Source organism: Brienomyrus brachyistius, chromosome 13, assembly GCF_023856365.1.
Source record: "Brienomyrus brachyistius isolate T26 chromosome 13, BBRACH_0.4, whole genome shotgun sequence".
Taxonomy (NCBI): domain Eukaryota; kingdom Metazoa; phylum Chordata; class Actinopteri; order Osteoglossiformes; family Mormyridae; genus Brienomyrus; species Brienomyrus brachyistius.
Genome location: NC_064545.1, coordinates 3,522,501 through 3,540,000, shown reverse-complemented (window position 1 = coordinate 3,540,000; position 17,500 = coordinate 3,522,501). Strand labels below are relative to the sequence as shown.

Here is a 17,500-nt window from a genome sequence, read left to right as displayed (position 1 = left end):
AGAATAGGGTGTGAAAACTCCAGTGAAGCTGATAATCGTTCACCGGGAAAAAGGTCCGAAGTATTTTCTGCCTTTCGAGCGACACAGCAATGTAGGGAACGATTCTTCCGCAGCTCCCCATCGCTGTTAACGGGATGTGAAGTCATCGTTCTCAGTGTGCGGACATGGACGTGAGACACGGCACGTCTGCGAATACTGAAGCGTTTGGGGACTTGGTCGATCTCCCCCACATTTCAAGCACAGTCTATGGTAGTGTTTCCCAGCCCAGTCCTCGGGGGTACCCCCCCGGTCAGTCCACGTTTTTGCTTCCTCTCAGCGCACCTGTACCAGGTATTCGGTGTTCCTGATTGGCTGGGAGCTAGGAGGGAGCGAAAATGTGGACAGTCGGCGGTTCCCCGAGGACTGGGATTGGGCAAACACAGGTGTACGGCAATGTGGAGGTATTCGTCAGTTAGGTGACGCGCAGATGACTCGATTTTAAATTTTCATGCAGCAAAACGACGCGGCTGATTCATCCGACTAACACTCAGCAATTAACCCGATATACAAATATTCCAGGGTACCCAGCAACAGGCAGCACAGGGACTGGCTACGTGACTGGTTTGGCAAGCCGCCAGCTGTAAGGCACGTTTCCCAAAGCCTTTGTTGCTAATAAGGTTATTTCCAACTATGCAAGTCGATAACATGAGGTTTTGGGAAACGTACCTTTTACATTAGCGGGGTCTCAATATCTTCATAATTTACAGCTGGATAAACAATGAGCGTAATGTAACTGTCAACTCATTACCTACATGTCTAATAAATGTTTAATAAATCCCATGAATATCTTTAAAAAAAAAAAAAAAAAAACCTCAAATGTGCGGCTATTTTCAGCAGCTAGCTTTAAACATGATGCTGACCCCCCAGTATCTTGTAATGAATTTTAAGCGGTGAGGTAACTTTGACAGGCTTTCTTTTCCTACTAATCAGTTACACAGAGACGAGTGTTTATTTTATGTATGTATTGTATGTGCGTGCGCGTGCGTGCGTGCGTGCGTGTGTGTGCATGCCTGCTTGAGTTCCACGTGCAGCAGTGGGACAGAAACACAGGAGGGTTGTGGGTCGGCTCCCCGGCGACAGAGACTGAGGGCGGGGTACCTGATCGTCACTGAGATAGTTGGGCAGGCCTCCGACAAAGAGCTTGTGTGGCGAGTCTGGAACCACGGTGGAGACGACCCCTGCAGACAGAGCGGCACGGCGCCCAAAGCCGGCCGATCACAGCAAACCGTCAACATGCCGGATAATGACCACGAGCAAACGGCGCGAGTGAAATAAGCCAACTTCAAATCAGTATGACGTCGTTATCTTATAACGCTTGCAACAAACATCCATGCATAGTGTGTTACTGCGAATGAAAATACGCGGGTCGCAATTTATGATCCAAGTGATGATAATTAAATAAATAAAACCGCAGGCTTTCACATCGAGTGCACCCCAATAACGTTTCATTGAAATGTCCATGTTATGTACGCCGGGCACTGATGGATGTTATAGCGATCTCTATAACAATGCCAAGCAAAGAATGTCACTGATTTACCAAAGCGGTCAGTTTTCGGGGATCCTGCGGCAGCTGGGAGAAGAAGAATCGGGCAGGTTTCAGAATCGGCGAGCGCTCGGATAAAAGGCACCGATTTCCCAGCCGCGCTTTTCTTTTCGGAACCAGCAGAAGTGCCCTCCGCACCATCCTCGGCGCTAGGACACGCCGGCCACTTTATTACCCTAAAACAGGGAGCATACACCGATCTTCAAAGCCAAACTTACCTTGCCGATTTTCGCTTAACTGCTTCTCAAACTCATCGAAATCGGACATTTTTCAGTCCGTACTAAAGACGTATTGCAAAATAAGCAGAGGTCCAACAGTAGGCCTTTGAATGGGCTACAGGCTGCATTGGGTTCTGCTGCTTTTTCTTCCGAGTCGCCTGCCCCTCCTCCCCCGAAGTCATCGGCTCTTCCTCGGTTGTATCACACACAGGTTCGGAAACATTCGATGCGCATTACCGTCCCCTCCTGCACTGGAGGGTTAAGGACAACGTGATTATATCGAACCAAAATTGAAATGTGCAAGTTGACTTTGATTCTGGGTTTAACAACCATGAGTTTATGACGTATTTTACATGATTAGTTGGCGACTGGACCTTATTGTTTATATCTCTTATTAAGGATCCATCCATCCATACATCAATTATCAAAACCACACACTTACAATCCGAGTCTAGTTTCATATGCTGCGCTGCTGAGCGACCCGCAGAATATTATGCATGAGTACAAGTCACAAGCCCCGTTTCCACTAACACGGGGCCGGTTCTAGCTTGGTGCCTTTTGAGACCGAGGCAAAAAGATGCAGAAATGTGTTTTTCTTTGGAAAACAAAGAAATTTGCATGTGATCCCAAACTTTTGAGCGGTAATGTATATCTTGGGGGTGGCATGGTGGTGCAGTGGTGCCTCACACCTCTGGGACCCAGGTTTGAGTCGCCGCCTGTGTCACATGTGTGTGGAGTTTGCATGTTCTCCCCATGTCGTCGTGGGGGGTACTCCGGTTTCGAGCTCCTCCTCCCGGCTTGCAGAGATCAGCTGCTCCAGCTCCATAGAACTGGCAGCTCCCCTGGCCTGGTCACTGCGGACACTGCGCTCCTTCTGCTACAAAAATGGGCACAGAAACAGTCTCAACTGATGAGCACAGGGTACTTGGGGTCTTAAAATGTGAGCAACTGTGTAGCACAGGGTCAATACCAGGGCAAGTGCAGGTGGGGCAGCCATCTTTGGGGAGGGCACTACGATCTCCGGTACAGACAGTAACGAAGAAGGCAAGAAAAGTGGTGAGGAGGAAGAGGAAGGGCCCAGGGACTCGACGTCAAGCCAGGTACGCAGCTGGTCCTCGAACCTGCAGATCCAAGTCAAACAGGAAATGGCTCAATGTTTATGCCACAACTCACATGAGAGAGTACACGTGTGTAGCATGTAGAGACCTGCGGCTCTGTTCTTTCTCCTCCTCAATGCGAGCCAGGAGGTCCTGGGGGCTGGAGGCAGCATCCAAAACAGGGGCAACACCGGATCCGGACTCAGGGTCCTCAACCATGCTGTGAAACAGCTTCGTCCAGAAGGTGGACGAAGCGTAACAGTTAGCGGAAGGTGGAGTGCAGACGCACCAGCCCTGGGCACACTGCCTGCCTCCGCTGGCTGCCCATCCCCACGGTACTTGTTGCGGCTGTCAAAGCTGTTGACGGGTGTGTGTTGGGGTGGGTTGGGCAGTGGCGCGCCGTTGACCACTTGGCCCACCAGCACCTCCCGCTTCCTTGCGATGGCCACAGAGCGCTTTGGACGTGGCTGGATCTCAGGCTCCTGGTACGCTGTCCGGCTTAGCTCCACCATGGAGCAGAGCTTCAATAAAATATACCACCCATCATAGATTAGCACCCCCATCAGAGATAAGCCACCGTGCCCCCAACACAAAAGGGACAACGAAGCACAGCCCAGCCTTACCCTGCATCGACCGCGAGCCCATACTGCAGCGCGAGGTCCGAAGCCTCGCCGGCATTCTGGAACATGAGCATCCGGACCAGGTCTTCGACCGGGAATGTGGTGGAACCACGGGAGCTGTAGGCCACATTCAGGGCCCGCAGAGCCTCACGGCGCACCTGTAGGGGGCACCAGAGCGGTCCAGGTAAGTGAGGTATTGGGGCTGATGAGGATGTAGGGAGCGGAGCAACGGCTCCCCCACCTGGTCGAAGTAGCGGTGCAAGATGCAACCAGCCAGATACGAGGCCACCTTGACCAGCTTGAAGAACCTCACGAAGTTGTTGCTGTTGACAGCGGCAAAGGCCTGGACGGCAAACTTCACCTCCGGAGAGTTTCGGAGCTCCGCCCGGAATTGCTGCACCTCCCTCTCAGCTGGAGAGGTGCCACGGTGACACGGGACACCGACTGCCGGCCAGCCACCCACCGGAGGATGTCTCCATCATTGAGCTTCAGGAGCACGCTGTACTGCCGAAACTCTGCCTCATGAGGGCAGTAGATGTTCTTGCTGGCCAGGTCCTGGTACATCTCCTTGAGGCTCTGCAGGCATTTGGTCAGGTTTTCATTGTTGATCTTAGCATCAAAGGACATCATGGGCTCCTGGCACAGGTGGTGTGCGCAGTGGATGTGGAAGCGGGCGCACTTTTCAATAAGGGACACCGTAAGCGGGTCGCACAGGTGCTGCTGAGTGATATCCTGCAGATGGCCCAGAAAAAGGATCAGGACGAGGCCCGCAGGGCACAGGAATAATGAGACACGGACTAATGTTGCTCACCTTCCGGATACCTCGTGTGCGGTTCCACACAAAGTCATACCAGTCACGGTAGTTGTCCTCACCCTGGTCCATGACCTGGGTAACCAGGTAGTTCATGGTCATGTTCAGCACAGTAAGGGGCCGCAGTTCATGGGGGAGGGGCTCCTCCTGGTCAGCAGAGGACCTGCTGTACTCCTTAATGGCAGCAGTGTGGTCCACCTGCGTGGGGTGCAGAGGGTGATTTGCAGCCTGTGGTCTGTCAATTCATGGCGGGGAGGGGGAAGCATTAGGAAAGAGGGGCAGGGGTGGTGATACCTTCTCCGTGTTGGGGATGACCTCAAAAGAGCTCAGTTGGTTCCGGGTCTCCCTCATGTAATGCTCCTTCTCCGGACACATGTCAGGACACGTACCCACAAACACCTTGGACAGATCCAGGTCGGTCCTCTTGGGCCGAGCTGTGCCAGAGGAGACCGTGTCAGCTGGCGATTCACTTTGGGGTGGGAGGGGGGGGTGGCTCAGCAATGTGACCCTAGGGGGACCTACCCTGTCGCAGGATCTTGTCCCGCTGCTCTAGCAGACGATACTTCTCCTCTGCGGTTTCAGCTACCTGGCCAATCAGGTGGAAGAGGGGAGAGGGGAGGCTGCTGGCTAGATGTTCGGATTCGAGGCCGTCTGGGCTGGGCTCCATCTGCGGCTCACTCTCAAACTGCAGGGCCTTTGTCGCCAGGGGTTTCTTGGCTGGTGACCTGAGAGGGACAGACCAAAGGCTGAAGAGCTTCTAAAAGCTGGCAAAACCTGGGCTCCTTTGAACACCTGGCCAGTAGGGGGCATAGCAGCCAAAGAACTCAGTTTGACTTTAATGTCACGAATCCGAGCCTGAGGTAAAGAGTTTCATTACCAGATGACCTAACATAACTCAAGCTGCTTGGAAAAAAAACAAACAAAATGTATACATAATAAAAAACCAGAGTGATCCAGATTTTTATTTTTTTTTAAAGAACTTGCATTGGGTTTCAAAAAGGTGATTTTCTTCCCTAACTTAATTTAATAAAGACCCGGCCATCTTATTGTAAAATTGAGTTATTTACTCTTACGGTAAGAGAATGATTTAAAGACAAGATTACCCTCTGGATAGGGATGAGCTGGAGGACCAGCCGGAGGTGGATTTGGAGAGGGCTTTGCAGACAGGGGCTGACTCAAAGCCTCCTGCCTGGCTCTGAGGATCAGGGTCATCTGGAGGCCTTTGGCCCTTCTCTCCTGGACCTAAGAGACACACAGAACCAGTTCATCGAAACAGCTGACATGGGAATGAAAGGCTGCAACGAGTCACAAAGACCCCGCCCTGGCCTTGGCTCGATGCACAGATAGAGAGCACCGTAATAGTCACTCACTCTGCTTCTTCCTCTGCCAGAAGATGGTGAGCTCATGCCTGCGCAGCAGTTTGCCCTTCTTCTTGGCTTTGGCAGCAGAAGCCTGAAAGATACCAAAAGTCAGTGAGGAAAGCCCGGGAGATCATGGACGAGACCACAGCCTAATGAGTACAGCGACCAAGCCCCCCCCCCCAAAGGTGTGCAAAGCCATTGCTCACATGGTCGTGGAAGTGCACTATGGCCAGGTTCTTCTGGGGCCTGCAGAAGATCCGCTGCACACGTCCGAACTGGCGGAAATGTTCCCCCAGGATGTCCTTGCTGTTAAGACTGGCTGGAATGTTCTTGCATTGGAGCACCATGGCTTCGGAGGGTGACATCCCCCCCAGGCTGTCTGTGCTGTCCAGGCGGCGGGCACGTCTCACTGTTGATGCTGCCTCAGTTTCGGGATCTGTGGCAAGTGTCACAGAGTTCAGTTTTTCAGACTATACTTGGCTTCGAACCCAATGCAGGAATGCACGCACCCACTCATGCACTCATGCACGCACACGCATGCACGCATGCACTCACACAGGCAGACATGTACACAGGCACGCAGACAGGTAGGTACTTACACAGGCATGCACACATGCAGGCACGCATGCACGCAGGACTTCCAAACATAAGCAAAACACAGTTACAATATTAGTTGTAATTATTAGCATTAGTAAGATTCCCCTTACATTGCATAATAGGTAAGAAATAAATGGATGTAGGGGCGGCATGGTGGTGCAGTGGTTAGCACTGTTGCCTCACACCTCTGGGACCCAGGTTCGAGTCTTCGCCTGGGTCACATGTGTGTGGAGTTTGCATGTTCTCCCCATGTCATCGTGGGGTTTCCTCCGGGTACTCCGGTTTCCCCCCACAGTCCAAAAACATGCTGAGGCTAATTGGAGTCGCTAAATTGCCCATAGGTGTGCCTGTGTGAGTGAATGGTGTGTGAGTGTGCCCTGCGATGGGCTGGCCCCCCATCCTGGGTTGTTCCCAGCCTCGTGCCCATTGCTTCCGGGATAGGCTCCGGACCCCCCGCGACCCGATAGGATAAGCGGTTTGGAAAATGGATGGATGGATGTAGAGAAGAAACATGTTTACAATTCAAAGTATATTAGAGATGCTGTAAGTATGTATGTGAAGGGTTCAATGGGGCTAATCCCACAATGATTAAAAACAATTTGACAAATTCAAATAACAGGCTGAGAAGGATGTTCAGCTTCAGCCACCGGCTCTCGTTTTTGACAGTGGGGTGTAATTTTGCCGGTTCTTTCCTTTCTTCTGTTTCCCATACGTTGTTTGCAGAGGCCCCTTCACCACATCGCCATGTGATGTGGACACCTTCACACTGCCTGCTTCTAGATCATTTATGTTGAGGTGTTCCACTTTAGTTTCAGCAATGTGTAAATTAACATCATTCAGCTGGAATTCATCGTCTACAACTTCTAATAATAATAATAATATCCCTGTGGGGATATTGCGTTTTTTGTGTCTCCCTCAACATGCCCTTTGTGGAGTAAGTTGTCTGTGAAGGGCAGCTACCTGTTGGGGCGTCTAGGGAGCTGGGGGGAATTAAGGACCCGCAGACGTGCTGAGGCTGGGTTTGAACCGGTGACCTTCCGATTACAGGCACAAGGACTTGGTCTATGTATTGACCCCTGCCCCCCAACTGTGTATGAGTAGCATTTATGGTGTTTCTTGAATGTGACTCTAGAGTTCCGTCATACACATTCTTTTATTTTCTTGCATTGTCCGTTTTTGTTCATAGTCTGTAATTTTCCGAATAACGGCAATTTCAGATAACTACTGGAACTATGAATTCCGGAGGGGAGAATATATTCATGCAAGTTCCATTACATGCTATAGATATATTGATCTGATACCTTTCTTTATCAGACTGTTACTGTACCACTGTTAAAAACCACAGATATTTTATTCTGATTGTATGCATTTCCTTATTAGGGCACATTAGTTAGTTCTTTTAAAAAATCAGTTTATTCTGACATCGTAAATTTCCTGATCAGAGTTTACCCTCTTTAAAATGACAGGGTTACACTTGTGCCATTTAATTTCCGTAATCTGTGGCAGTCAGTGACAATGACTTATTTACTACCAAACAGCACTGAGATTGAGTAGAGTGAGGGGCTTAGGGCGTATTACGGAAGAATAAAAGCTGAGTCCTGTATCCAGGCGAGATGCGTAGCTGACAGGCTGATGAACGTTTCAAACTCTTACCTCCACCGTACTGACAGGAACGGCGAGCAGCTGTGGCGTCATGGCATCAAACTTCTGTTTCTCCAGGCAAGAAAACAACCAAGACCAGCCTTAATAATCTAAACACTTTGAAGACTGATATAAATGGTAAATATGAGGCGTGAATACCATCCAACACTACCAGTTACTCAGTGAATACTCAGTCATGCAGAAATATAATCTAAAGTTATAATTATGGGGACATGTGGCCATCCACTGCAGGTGACAATGTCCTAAACTCTTTCATACTTAAAGAACGCTTACAGTTATTACTTTGTAAGGATGCATAGAACTCCAGTTCAGTATATTTATGGAATATATACAGCAGCAACTACTTTATGGTCATTTATTAAGTAACAGACTTATTTTCTACCTGCGGGATCTTATAATTATGCTGAAATAAAAATGTAACTTACAGCGTAAAAACATGGAATCCAGTCCAAAATTTATTTAGTTTGACATGTGATCAAAATTCAGAGTAAACTAATACATGATAGCATGCATGCAAAAGATCAAGGGCAGAACAGGGGCTGTGAACCCAGTCTGCATTAAAATGGAATTAACCATCTCTCTCAATATAAAATCGGGATAATTATTCTCTTCAGAGGCATCACTCCTGCAACAAATTTCAGCTCAACAACAGCATCAATAATTTTACAGCTAGTTTTAAAACTTGCTTTAACATACAGTGATTGCAGAAAATGATAAACAAATTAGGTAATATTAATTAAATCATTAAAATGTGCAGAAAAGGTTTTGAAGTTTACATCACGATAAATGAGAACTACACGTGATTACTAATTACTGTTAACTAATTTGCTGTCTGGACTTTTTACAGTGAGGGGATTTTTACAGGATGCCAGTCAGTGGCACAGACACAAGTTGGCCAGCTGGCCTATTCATTCAGCACCAGCCCATCAAGTAGAGAATTTATTTACGTAGTTTTAAGTGGACAGATTTCTGACTAATTTTCAAGCATGTGCAACAAGTAATGACAGATATTGACGTTAGTTTCACACATTCAAAAATATTCAGTAACTGCGTTGCTTGTGACATTTGCGTTTGGTTTATACTTTCATAAGGTGTTCGAATTTTTAACCAATATGTTTTGTTTTGCCATTTCCAAATATATGTGTTATTCTAACATCCGGAATACGGCACGTATGGTAGATGTTCATGGACGTGGATGGTACTCACACAAAGGATGTGAGGACCGACTTCAAATAGCTTCGACTTCAAATACGTTTCCCTTCGTATCAAAACATGGGTTAGTATGACGTGTTCGTAGTGAGCATATATATCCTCTATCAGTTTTATCACAATCTCGTCCAGGCGTCCAAAAGCCTACTTTTGTTAGTATAGGTATCTAGCTATTCTCCCTTTACCTGTAGAGTCCATTAATCACGGCGGGGGTTGCGGAAAATAAGGAGGACGCTATAGCGGATCAGTCCAATATTTATCTTCTCCGTCAACTCCGGGAGAGAGAGCAACAGGACAGAGACAAAAAAAATCCAAAATCGAGGTAGTGAAAACAGACAGGTGGTCAGGCGATCGGCATCGGCAGTGAGAGGGCTAGGCTATAAGCGAAGGGCGGAAGAGGCAGAACAGAGGTGGAGACAGGTCAGGGAATAAACGCTGGAACTTAGCACGGAGGGCTGAAGACCGGCAGGTGTGCCAGACACGAATAAAAAGGCTCGCCGATTACCCCGACGGGCATCAGCTGGTAGAGGAGGGCAAACGGTAACCGGTCCTGCCGGTTCTCGGGACAGGTGTAGAAGCGCTACGGCCGCTGCTCAACTCCCTCCTAGGGAAACCAGCGGGGGTGTGGCAGGGGAGTCCCGCGTGACATCATAGGGGCTTCCCCTGGGCGATCCACGACACCATTATGCCCCTCCAGCTATTATGGACAACCCGTAATTGAGCTTGGTGTGTAGCTACATTATACATTCCCCCATGCCCAGTGCATAAAGTATCATTACACTGAGGTATTTCAGGCTTTAGATGTAACCACATAGTAGACTCCACAGTTGCTTCCATGCACTATGATTAGATGTCAATAACATTCGTTGAACATTATTTCAACATAGCCATAGTACATGCAGTCCAATTCATCCATCGAGTTCGGTCACAGCCACTTGAGGGGGCACTCCGGCAGACGCAAGGATGTTCTTCCCCCTATAACACCCCCTGCAGAAGTACATCTCACTTCCATTAGTAGGGGCCAGTTCAGCATGGTTGGTTTGCTGGACAGGTGAAGTTGTCTTGCTGTCGATCTTGTATGCTGCTTCTCCATCCAATCCTAAAAGTGGAAGTGTGCTCCAGCTCGGTCATTGGGACTGTATCATAGCCGAAGGCTGTCAGCAGCATTGGCCACGCCGTCCACCAGGGCCATTGCGCCATCCTTCACGCATAAAGAAGAACTGACATCCACATTACTGTAGTTTTCTCATAAATAACATTTATTAGCTGGGATACGTCACCAACTTTCGGCGCCTGGCTTCATAACGGCCACAGTGTTATCTTGTCCCACTGTTTCTATAAGGAAACATTCCAATTATTCCTTTTTCTGGATCTATTTTTATAAATGAATTGTGAAGGAAAAGGAAAATATGCAAAGGAGGCCAAACTAACACTGCAATCTGGAGTAATGTATTTTATTCTTTTTATAATAATGGATGAAGTTTAGCTTCCTTACACTCTCTCTGTACCTCTGTTTCTAATGCGGGTTTACGTGAAGAGTTGTACTGTATTTAATCTAACTACAGCTAGATCAGTACCAGAGATAAAAACACTGGATGTCGCGTTGAATACAGCCGTCTTTGGGAGCGAATGCGTCAACAGAGCCGCCATCTTGGGACGGGGTAGAGCTCCTTTTAAATGAACAAGCTGGCATTCAGAAATAAAGAACCATAAATGGGCAAATTTGAGAAGCGATTTTTATTGTCTTGAGTAGACAATATGTCAGACATGTATTTACGACCGAGCCACGAGTAAATCGACAGGGAAGCGGTTTTTCTTAACACAGCCTACTTTTATGTTCAAAATGTAATGCGCATATAGGTATTTTTTCATTCTTCCAATCGAAATAAACATACACTACTCTCCTACTACGTGCAGAACAATGCAAATACAAAACACCACAAAAAAGGCCAGCAATGTTAGCTGAAAGACCCTGGTAATCTCCATGATAAATCCCATTGTGTTACCACTCATGCATTTACATTAATGCAGGCCGGCTCGTGGCATTGGCAATATAGGCAATGGGCCAAGGGCGCCATTCATCCAGGGGGCGCCACAAACGGAGGAAGAAAAAAGTGTAACATTCCACTATTCTTAAAGCTAGTTGGCTAGTAATATGAAAAGAACAAGCCCACATGAATTTACCTGCTAAACAAAGCCTATTAAGTAGTAATAATAATAATGATGATGATGACGATGATGATGATACATAACTTTCCTATGAGCCCCCCCCCCCCTTGTAACGAACACAAGTTGATCTCTGATCACGGGCATTTATTCACATATCTATCCGGTCGAGCATGCCGTGAGAACTAGATAAAATAAAGCACATACATCAAAAAATGAATAAGTAAAAACACAGGCAATTTCCTAAAAATAACCAAACACAAACATAAATAGGCTACAGCTCGCTCACGCCATTAACTTATGACTGCAGGTCATACAATAACTCCAATATCCATGAATAACTTAAAACACTTTCTCAGCCGCATAACAAATGCTGCACTTATAACTGAGCAAAACGAAAATGTTACCAGCAAAACTGACCAGACCTCAACCCAAACGCAACATTAGTTCCGCTATAGTTTTCCTACGCCGGGGGGGGGGGGGGGGGGGTGCCGGCGCTGATGCTCTCCTAGGGCGCCTCATCGGCTAGGACTGTTACTGCATTTAAGCATTTGGCAGACGCCTTTATCCAAAGCAACGGGCATTTGTATAGACTTGTAGAGAACTATAGACAATGAACTGTACACAATACATTTTCCAGACAAAGAAAATTCTTTTTTTTTTTTTACATTTAATATGAAAGATGAACATCCGTTTACCTGCTTTTTGGAAAAATAACTATAGACAGGGCAGGTCCATACACACAGGCATCTTTGTCACAGGCTGTGTCTTTCCTGTGGGGTGGGGGTGGGAAGACAGAGGCTCTGTGTCTAGTATTTAGTATCCTTGTAACAATACTATTTTACACAGTTTCTTCCTCAAACTGCTGCTCTGTAGTTGGAGAGTATGTACTTTTGCCACATGGTCTTCTCTCAACTTGTGAAAGCAAGACAAGTGAAATTAAATTGAAATGATGGTTGCCAATGCCATCTTGAGTTTCAGCAATGTGATCACAAAGATTAAATATATCCTGAAAACCTACATCTGCTTCCAGTGCATCTATTCAACAGAGACTGGATGTTGGAGGCCTGTCTGATGCACTGCTCAGCTGAGCCAATCGCCTTTACTGTACCATGGATTACTGTACCAGCAGGCCTCCATTGTTACGCAAGGTCAGCAGATGATAGTTCTGACGAGACGTGAAGGCACGGCTGTACTAACCAAGCTACTGCAGCACATCACACTTCAGCTTCTTCACGACCTGCCTAACAACAAAACCTGTGATATACACCAGAGCATTCTCAGTTAGGGCTCCAAAGCTGGCTGGCAAGTAGCTATGGTCTAACACAACACCAGTGACTTGCTCAAAAGGAGAGGACCCTCTTGTGTCCCTGTCCTTTGGCATGGCTTTGAACAGCAGAAATGCCCATGTTGCCTACATCAAAAGCTTTCTTGCATATCTTGCAGTATGCCCGATGTACATTATCTGTCACATAAGTACCTGAACTCAGGATTTATCGTCCATTCCACCTTAAACGTACACCTCCTTCACATGATTCTGCTCTCCCTCACTTCTGTAATTAGAAACACATTCTCTAAATTAACCATTATAGGCTACTATTTTCCTGCAACACTGCCTATTAGTGTCAAAGATATTTGCACAAAAAAAAAGATATTTGTGTAATGCACAAAAATGTAGGCTAAACAGAAATACTGATCCAATACAGATTTTCTGTAGGCTAACTGTGGTAAACTGAATGTGAAAGCATACCCATATAATTCCTCTAGAGGGAGCTAACGTTCTGGGGAATAATGGAAGCTAGCTAGAACAAGAAGTTGAGCCAGAAGCCGTTAAGCCTGTTTGTAGTAGTGCAAATAAACGGCACAAGCCAAGTAATATTTATTGTGTGGTGATTACTGGGCTTGAAGGATATCACAGGAACCTACACAAACACACAAACACAGGCATTTAGATGTAGGCTTCAAGTAGCCTAAGCTCAATTTGTTTTTAAATGAAAGAGCTCTAAGTCTAATCATTTTTAAGACTGTTATCGTCTTTGTGCTGTTTCAGATTTGGTTCACTGAATTTATTTGCTTAACAGTGGGACCACGTAGGCCTCCAAAATGATTTTAGATCGATTACCGGCATTGATAATTAGCACTATGCTAACACCTAATGGGAACTGCCATTAACAGGCCAATTTAAATCGCCAATTTACTTGACATGTTTAACATGCGGCCTGGGTCCACATCAGATGGTATGAAGTAACAAAACTATCAGTAGTGACCTAAATATTTCTCTTAAATGTCATTAATCCAAAACATTGAGCACTGAACAATGGAGATGATCACTGGAATTCAACTGAAAGTCACTAATAAGGAGAATTTACCAAAATGCAAAAAATTTTTATCCAACTATTTAGTTGCAAATTCCTCAGCCTGTGAGTCATCAGCATTGCAATCAGGCAGGTCATTCACTTAAGCAGGGAAGATCATCATCTGAGATTAGGGGACACATACCTGGGATGCCGTTACCAGCCCAGGGCTATTGTTTCCTTAATGGCTGTTTTGCATCTCTGTGATGCAGGGCAAAGCACATGATAAACTCAGACACACTGACTGCCTGCTCAAGGAATAGTACTTTTATTTTACAGTTTGCAAGGGAATTAGCAAGATAAAAATAGCATTATATATATTGCATTTATATATATGCAGGTCACATATGTCTCTCCACCAGACCTCTATCTTTTATGTTTTTATGTTTATGAATTACGCTGAGATCACTTAAACAGCAGGTCACGTAAAAAAAAAAAAAAAGATTGAGTCAGATAAATGTATCAAAAATTTTATTGTAATTATCATTATTATTTTTTTACAAACAGTAATGCCGATAGCCCCATTGCATGAAGAGCAATACACCAAAATATTAGGAACATTATACACTCAGCCTATCCTCCTGCTAATAAGAGTAGTCACTTTATGTATTGCCTGTGTCAGAACACTACGGATTAGAACAATCTTCGGTACAATCTGTAATGCGATCCTGGCCCTTTAAGGCTGGCTCGCTGCAAAGAGTGAGCGAGTACGAGTGTGCGTTAGAGCGGGGTAGCGATTTCAGTCAGAAATTTCAGGGTAAAAGCGGCGAAAAAAATGGATTAAATTCCAATGTTGCTCAGAATCGCCGTAGCCTTCCGGTGGTATGGTATGATTACTGTGACAAGAAAGCAAACTTCCATTATTACCATTCTGTTTATATTAAATTACGATCTTCCATATTAATCAAGGGGTTGTAAAACTGAGAATATTTCAGCTCCAGCAGTTTATATTAAAGTTTCCCGAGTCACAACATGGTCTTTAAATGGCAAAGACTGACATAAATCAAATGTATATGGGCAGCAACATAAGGGATCTGTTGTTCTGGTAAATGAAATGGTAAATGGTAAATTATAGTATACGGAAATATGATGCGTTTTTTTTCACGATTTATCACTTTATTTAGAAATATAAATTCAGTTCTTATCATTTTTAAAAGTTACTTTCTTCCACATTTGAAATCGTCCTTCAAGGTGTCCCTCACAGTGACACTGGGGGGTGGGGTGGGCGGGGCTACGGGGGGCGGGGGTGGGGGACGCGGTCAGAATGGTATATTAAGAGGAGACCTGCACATGTAAAGTCACTCTACCTCTGCTTCCAGCGAGACAAGAGCTCCAGATTCTGTTGAAGATTTTATCTTTCGTTGAAGAACTTCTCAAGAATGGCTTCCAAGTTGTAAGTTATGGTCAATTTATTTATTTCATTTGAATCTGTATAAATTGTGGATAAACTTGTTCTACTTTACTGACACTGTGCAAAAGTCTCTGACCACTGACTGCTATTGTTAAAACTTAAAATATTTACTTATTGTAATTATAAAAAAATATAAAAACGTATTGCATCCATTGCACAACTTAAACAATTTGATTTTATTTATTTTGAAGCAACTTAAGTTTAGTTTAATTAATTAAATTTTATTTTAATATAAATGTAAGTTATTAGTCAACATGGTTCAATAGCTGTGATTATGTACTTTACTCATTCTAGGAGCCATCAGGATATGCAAATGTTATTTATCCAAACCACGGCGAAACGAACAGTGTTGATGATGACTGGACTGTTTCTTTATTCAACTAAAAGTAATGAATCAAATCTAATTTTATTTTATTTTTATCCCCAGTGCTTCCAGCAGGCATTTCCTGCTCTGCCCCGTGTGCAAGAAGACGCAGCCAAGCCTCTCAGTGCATCTGGCTAGGGTGTGCATGAAGAGGTCTTCGAAAGAGGCCATCCAGGAAGTGATGGAGAAGGAAAAGAAGAATTCCCTTGAACTTCTGCAGTGGGGCAGGGTCTTCAGCTACAGACACTTGCGGGAGATTGTGTATGACACTAATACAATCGAATTTGACAGGTTGGTGGGAAAGAATTCAGCCTATTTTACACACCTCACATCTTTCTTCTGTATGAAATTGCCTAAAGTTTTTTATTTATTTATTTTGTTTATTTTTATTATTTATGAAAGGTTGGTCCAGGAGCTGGAGCGTCGGCACATGGTGGTGACAGACATGCCCTCCCCAGCAGTGCCGGCGCAGACCAGCAGTGTTCCTGTGGTGGCTGGTGCAGCCGCGCAGGGACCGGAGAGCTCTGCAAGTCAGCAGTCAGAAGACATTGTTGTCAGTGACAGCAGCGGCGAGACCTTTCAAGTGTAAGTATGATTATCTTGGTTTTACAGCTTTCATTGATACCTTTTGCTTTTGTTTGTGAGCCACACATTGAATGTGCAGTTGTATGACGAAATGTGTTTTCCATTTGGCAGTACCCGGGAGGTGCAGTGGCCACAGACCTCCAGGCAGATGATGCAGGAGAAGGGACTGTACAGGAAACATTCCCTGGACCATCCCCTCCTGAAGGGCTTTGCCACATACTTGGAGAAGGATCTCTTGAATGAGAATTTCAAGCAGGAGGTGAGGTCTCCCATAAAAATACACTCCATTATTTTTTCTAAGCAATGGATTTTTTTTTCTAAGCAATGGATATATCTAATGCTGATTTTTCTTTCCAGGTGGAAAACGTCAGCAGGTTCATGTTTTTTGTGAACCCCGGAGAGCCTTCCCTTGAGTTTGTCAGGGAGAGGGAAAAGACGAAGCTCTTCTTTCGGGAGCTGAGTGAGGCTGGTCTCTCCAGGCAGACTCAGGTGAACTACATGAAGAGCCTGAAGAGGTTGGTAGCATGGTTTGTTTTTATATTTTAGGAATATGATGTATTACATATCTGTTTCTTCGAGGAAGAAGTTCTCCCGCTATTGTCTTTGTCATGACTGCATGTACATATGGATACTTACATACCTGTCCTTCCTCTGACAGATTCCTCAAGTACCACACTGTCACCACCGACCTGCGGCGTGACAACATTGCCTTGTGGAACGAGGCAAAGCACTTTGTGGAGTACCTGAGCTCACTACAGCAGAGCTCTGCCAAGTTGGTGAGTAAGGAGATCATCCAAAGGAGGTAAGTTCGACTGTCCATTAAATTTAATATATTATTATATATCATATATATGTCTATGTTTAACACTCTATGTTTTTTTTATCTCCCTCACTGCTCCTGGGATGCACTGCCTGGAGATCCAGAGCCATCTTACCACCGTGAGCACATTAAAATGTGGATTGTATTAATTAGGATTGTCAGCAATCTAATATTCTTATTTTTTTCCCCCACACATAGACATGCCATCCTCTTGGAGAAGGACCCTCTCAGTCCAGAGGACTGCTGGGCCGTGCTGAGGGCTGCCAAGAACGACTTCTTGGCAATCCTTGGCAAGGTCTATCCTGAGGAGAAGCCCCTGGAGTCTGCGGAATGCTGCCTGGTCCTCTACTACCTGGAGGCCACGGTGATTCTAAAACATCTCCAGCGACCAGGCGTGGTGGAGCACATGACCGTAAGTATTGTACTCTTTTTTTTTGTCTTCACTTTTCCTTTTTGCCGGTTCTCTTTCTGATCAGTGGGGCATCATTGTCTTGTACAGGTCGAGGAGTGGATGGCCAGGAGCAGGACAGAACCAGACCATGCGGTGATTGGTGTGAAGGAGCACAAGACATCGGCACAGCAAGTGGCCACATTTGCACTGTCCTCTGAGGAGGAGACGGTAAGTATATCAAGTCTGAAAAGA

The 17,500-nt window shown here is 45.7% G+C and overlaps 1 protein-coding gene across 1 annotated transcript in view; it reads left to right on the top strand.

Moving 5' to 3' along the window:
* LOC125705818 (uncharacterized) overlaps positions 1 to 16,964 on the top strand; it is an 87,256-nt gene extending 70,292 nt beyond the window's left edge. Inside the window, exons 3-6 of the mRNA XM_048972110.1 lie at positions 15,855 to 16,037; positions 16,149 to 16,296; positions 16,395 to 16,552; positions 16,696 to 16,964. Coding sequence (XP_048828067.1) covers positions 15,883 to 16,037; positions 16,149 to 16,296; positions 16,395 to 16,552; positions 16,696 to 16,843 — 609 coding nt within the window. The 5' untranslated portion in view covers positions 15,855 to 15,882 and the 3' untranslated portion in view covers positions 16,844 to 16,964. The remainder of the gene's footprint in view (positions 1 to 15,854; positions 16,038 to 16,148; positions 16,297 to 16,394; positions 16,553 to 16,695) is intronic.
* The last annotated feature ends 536 nt before the right edge of the window (positions 16,965 to 17,500 follow it).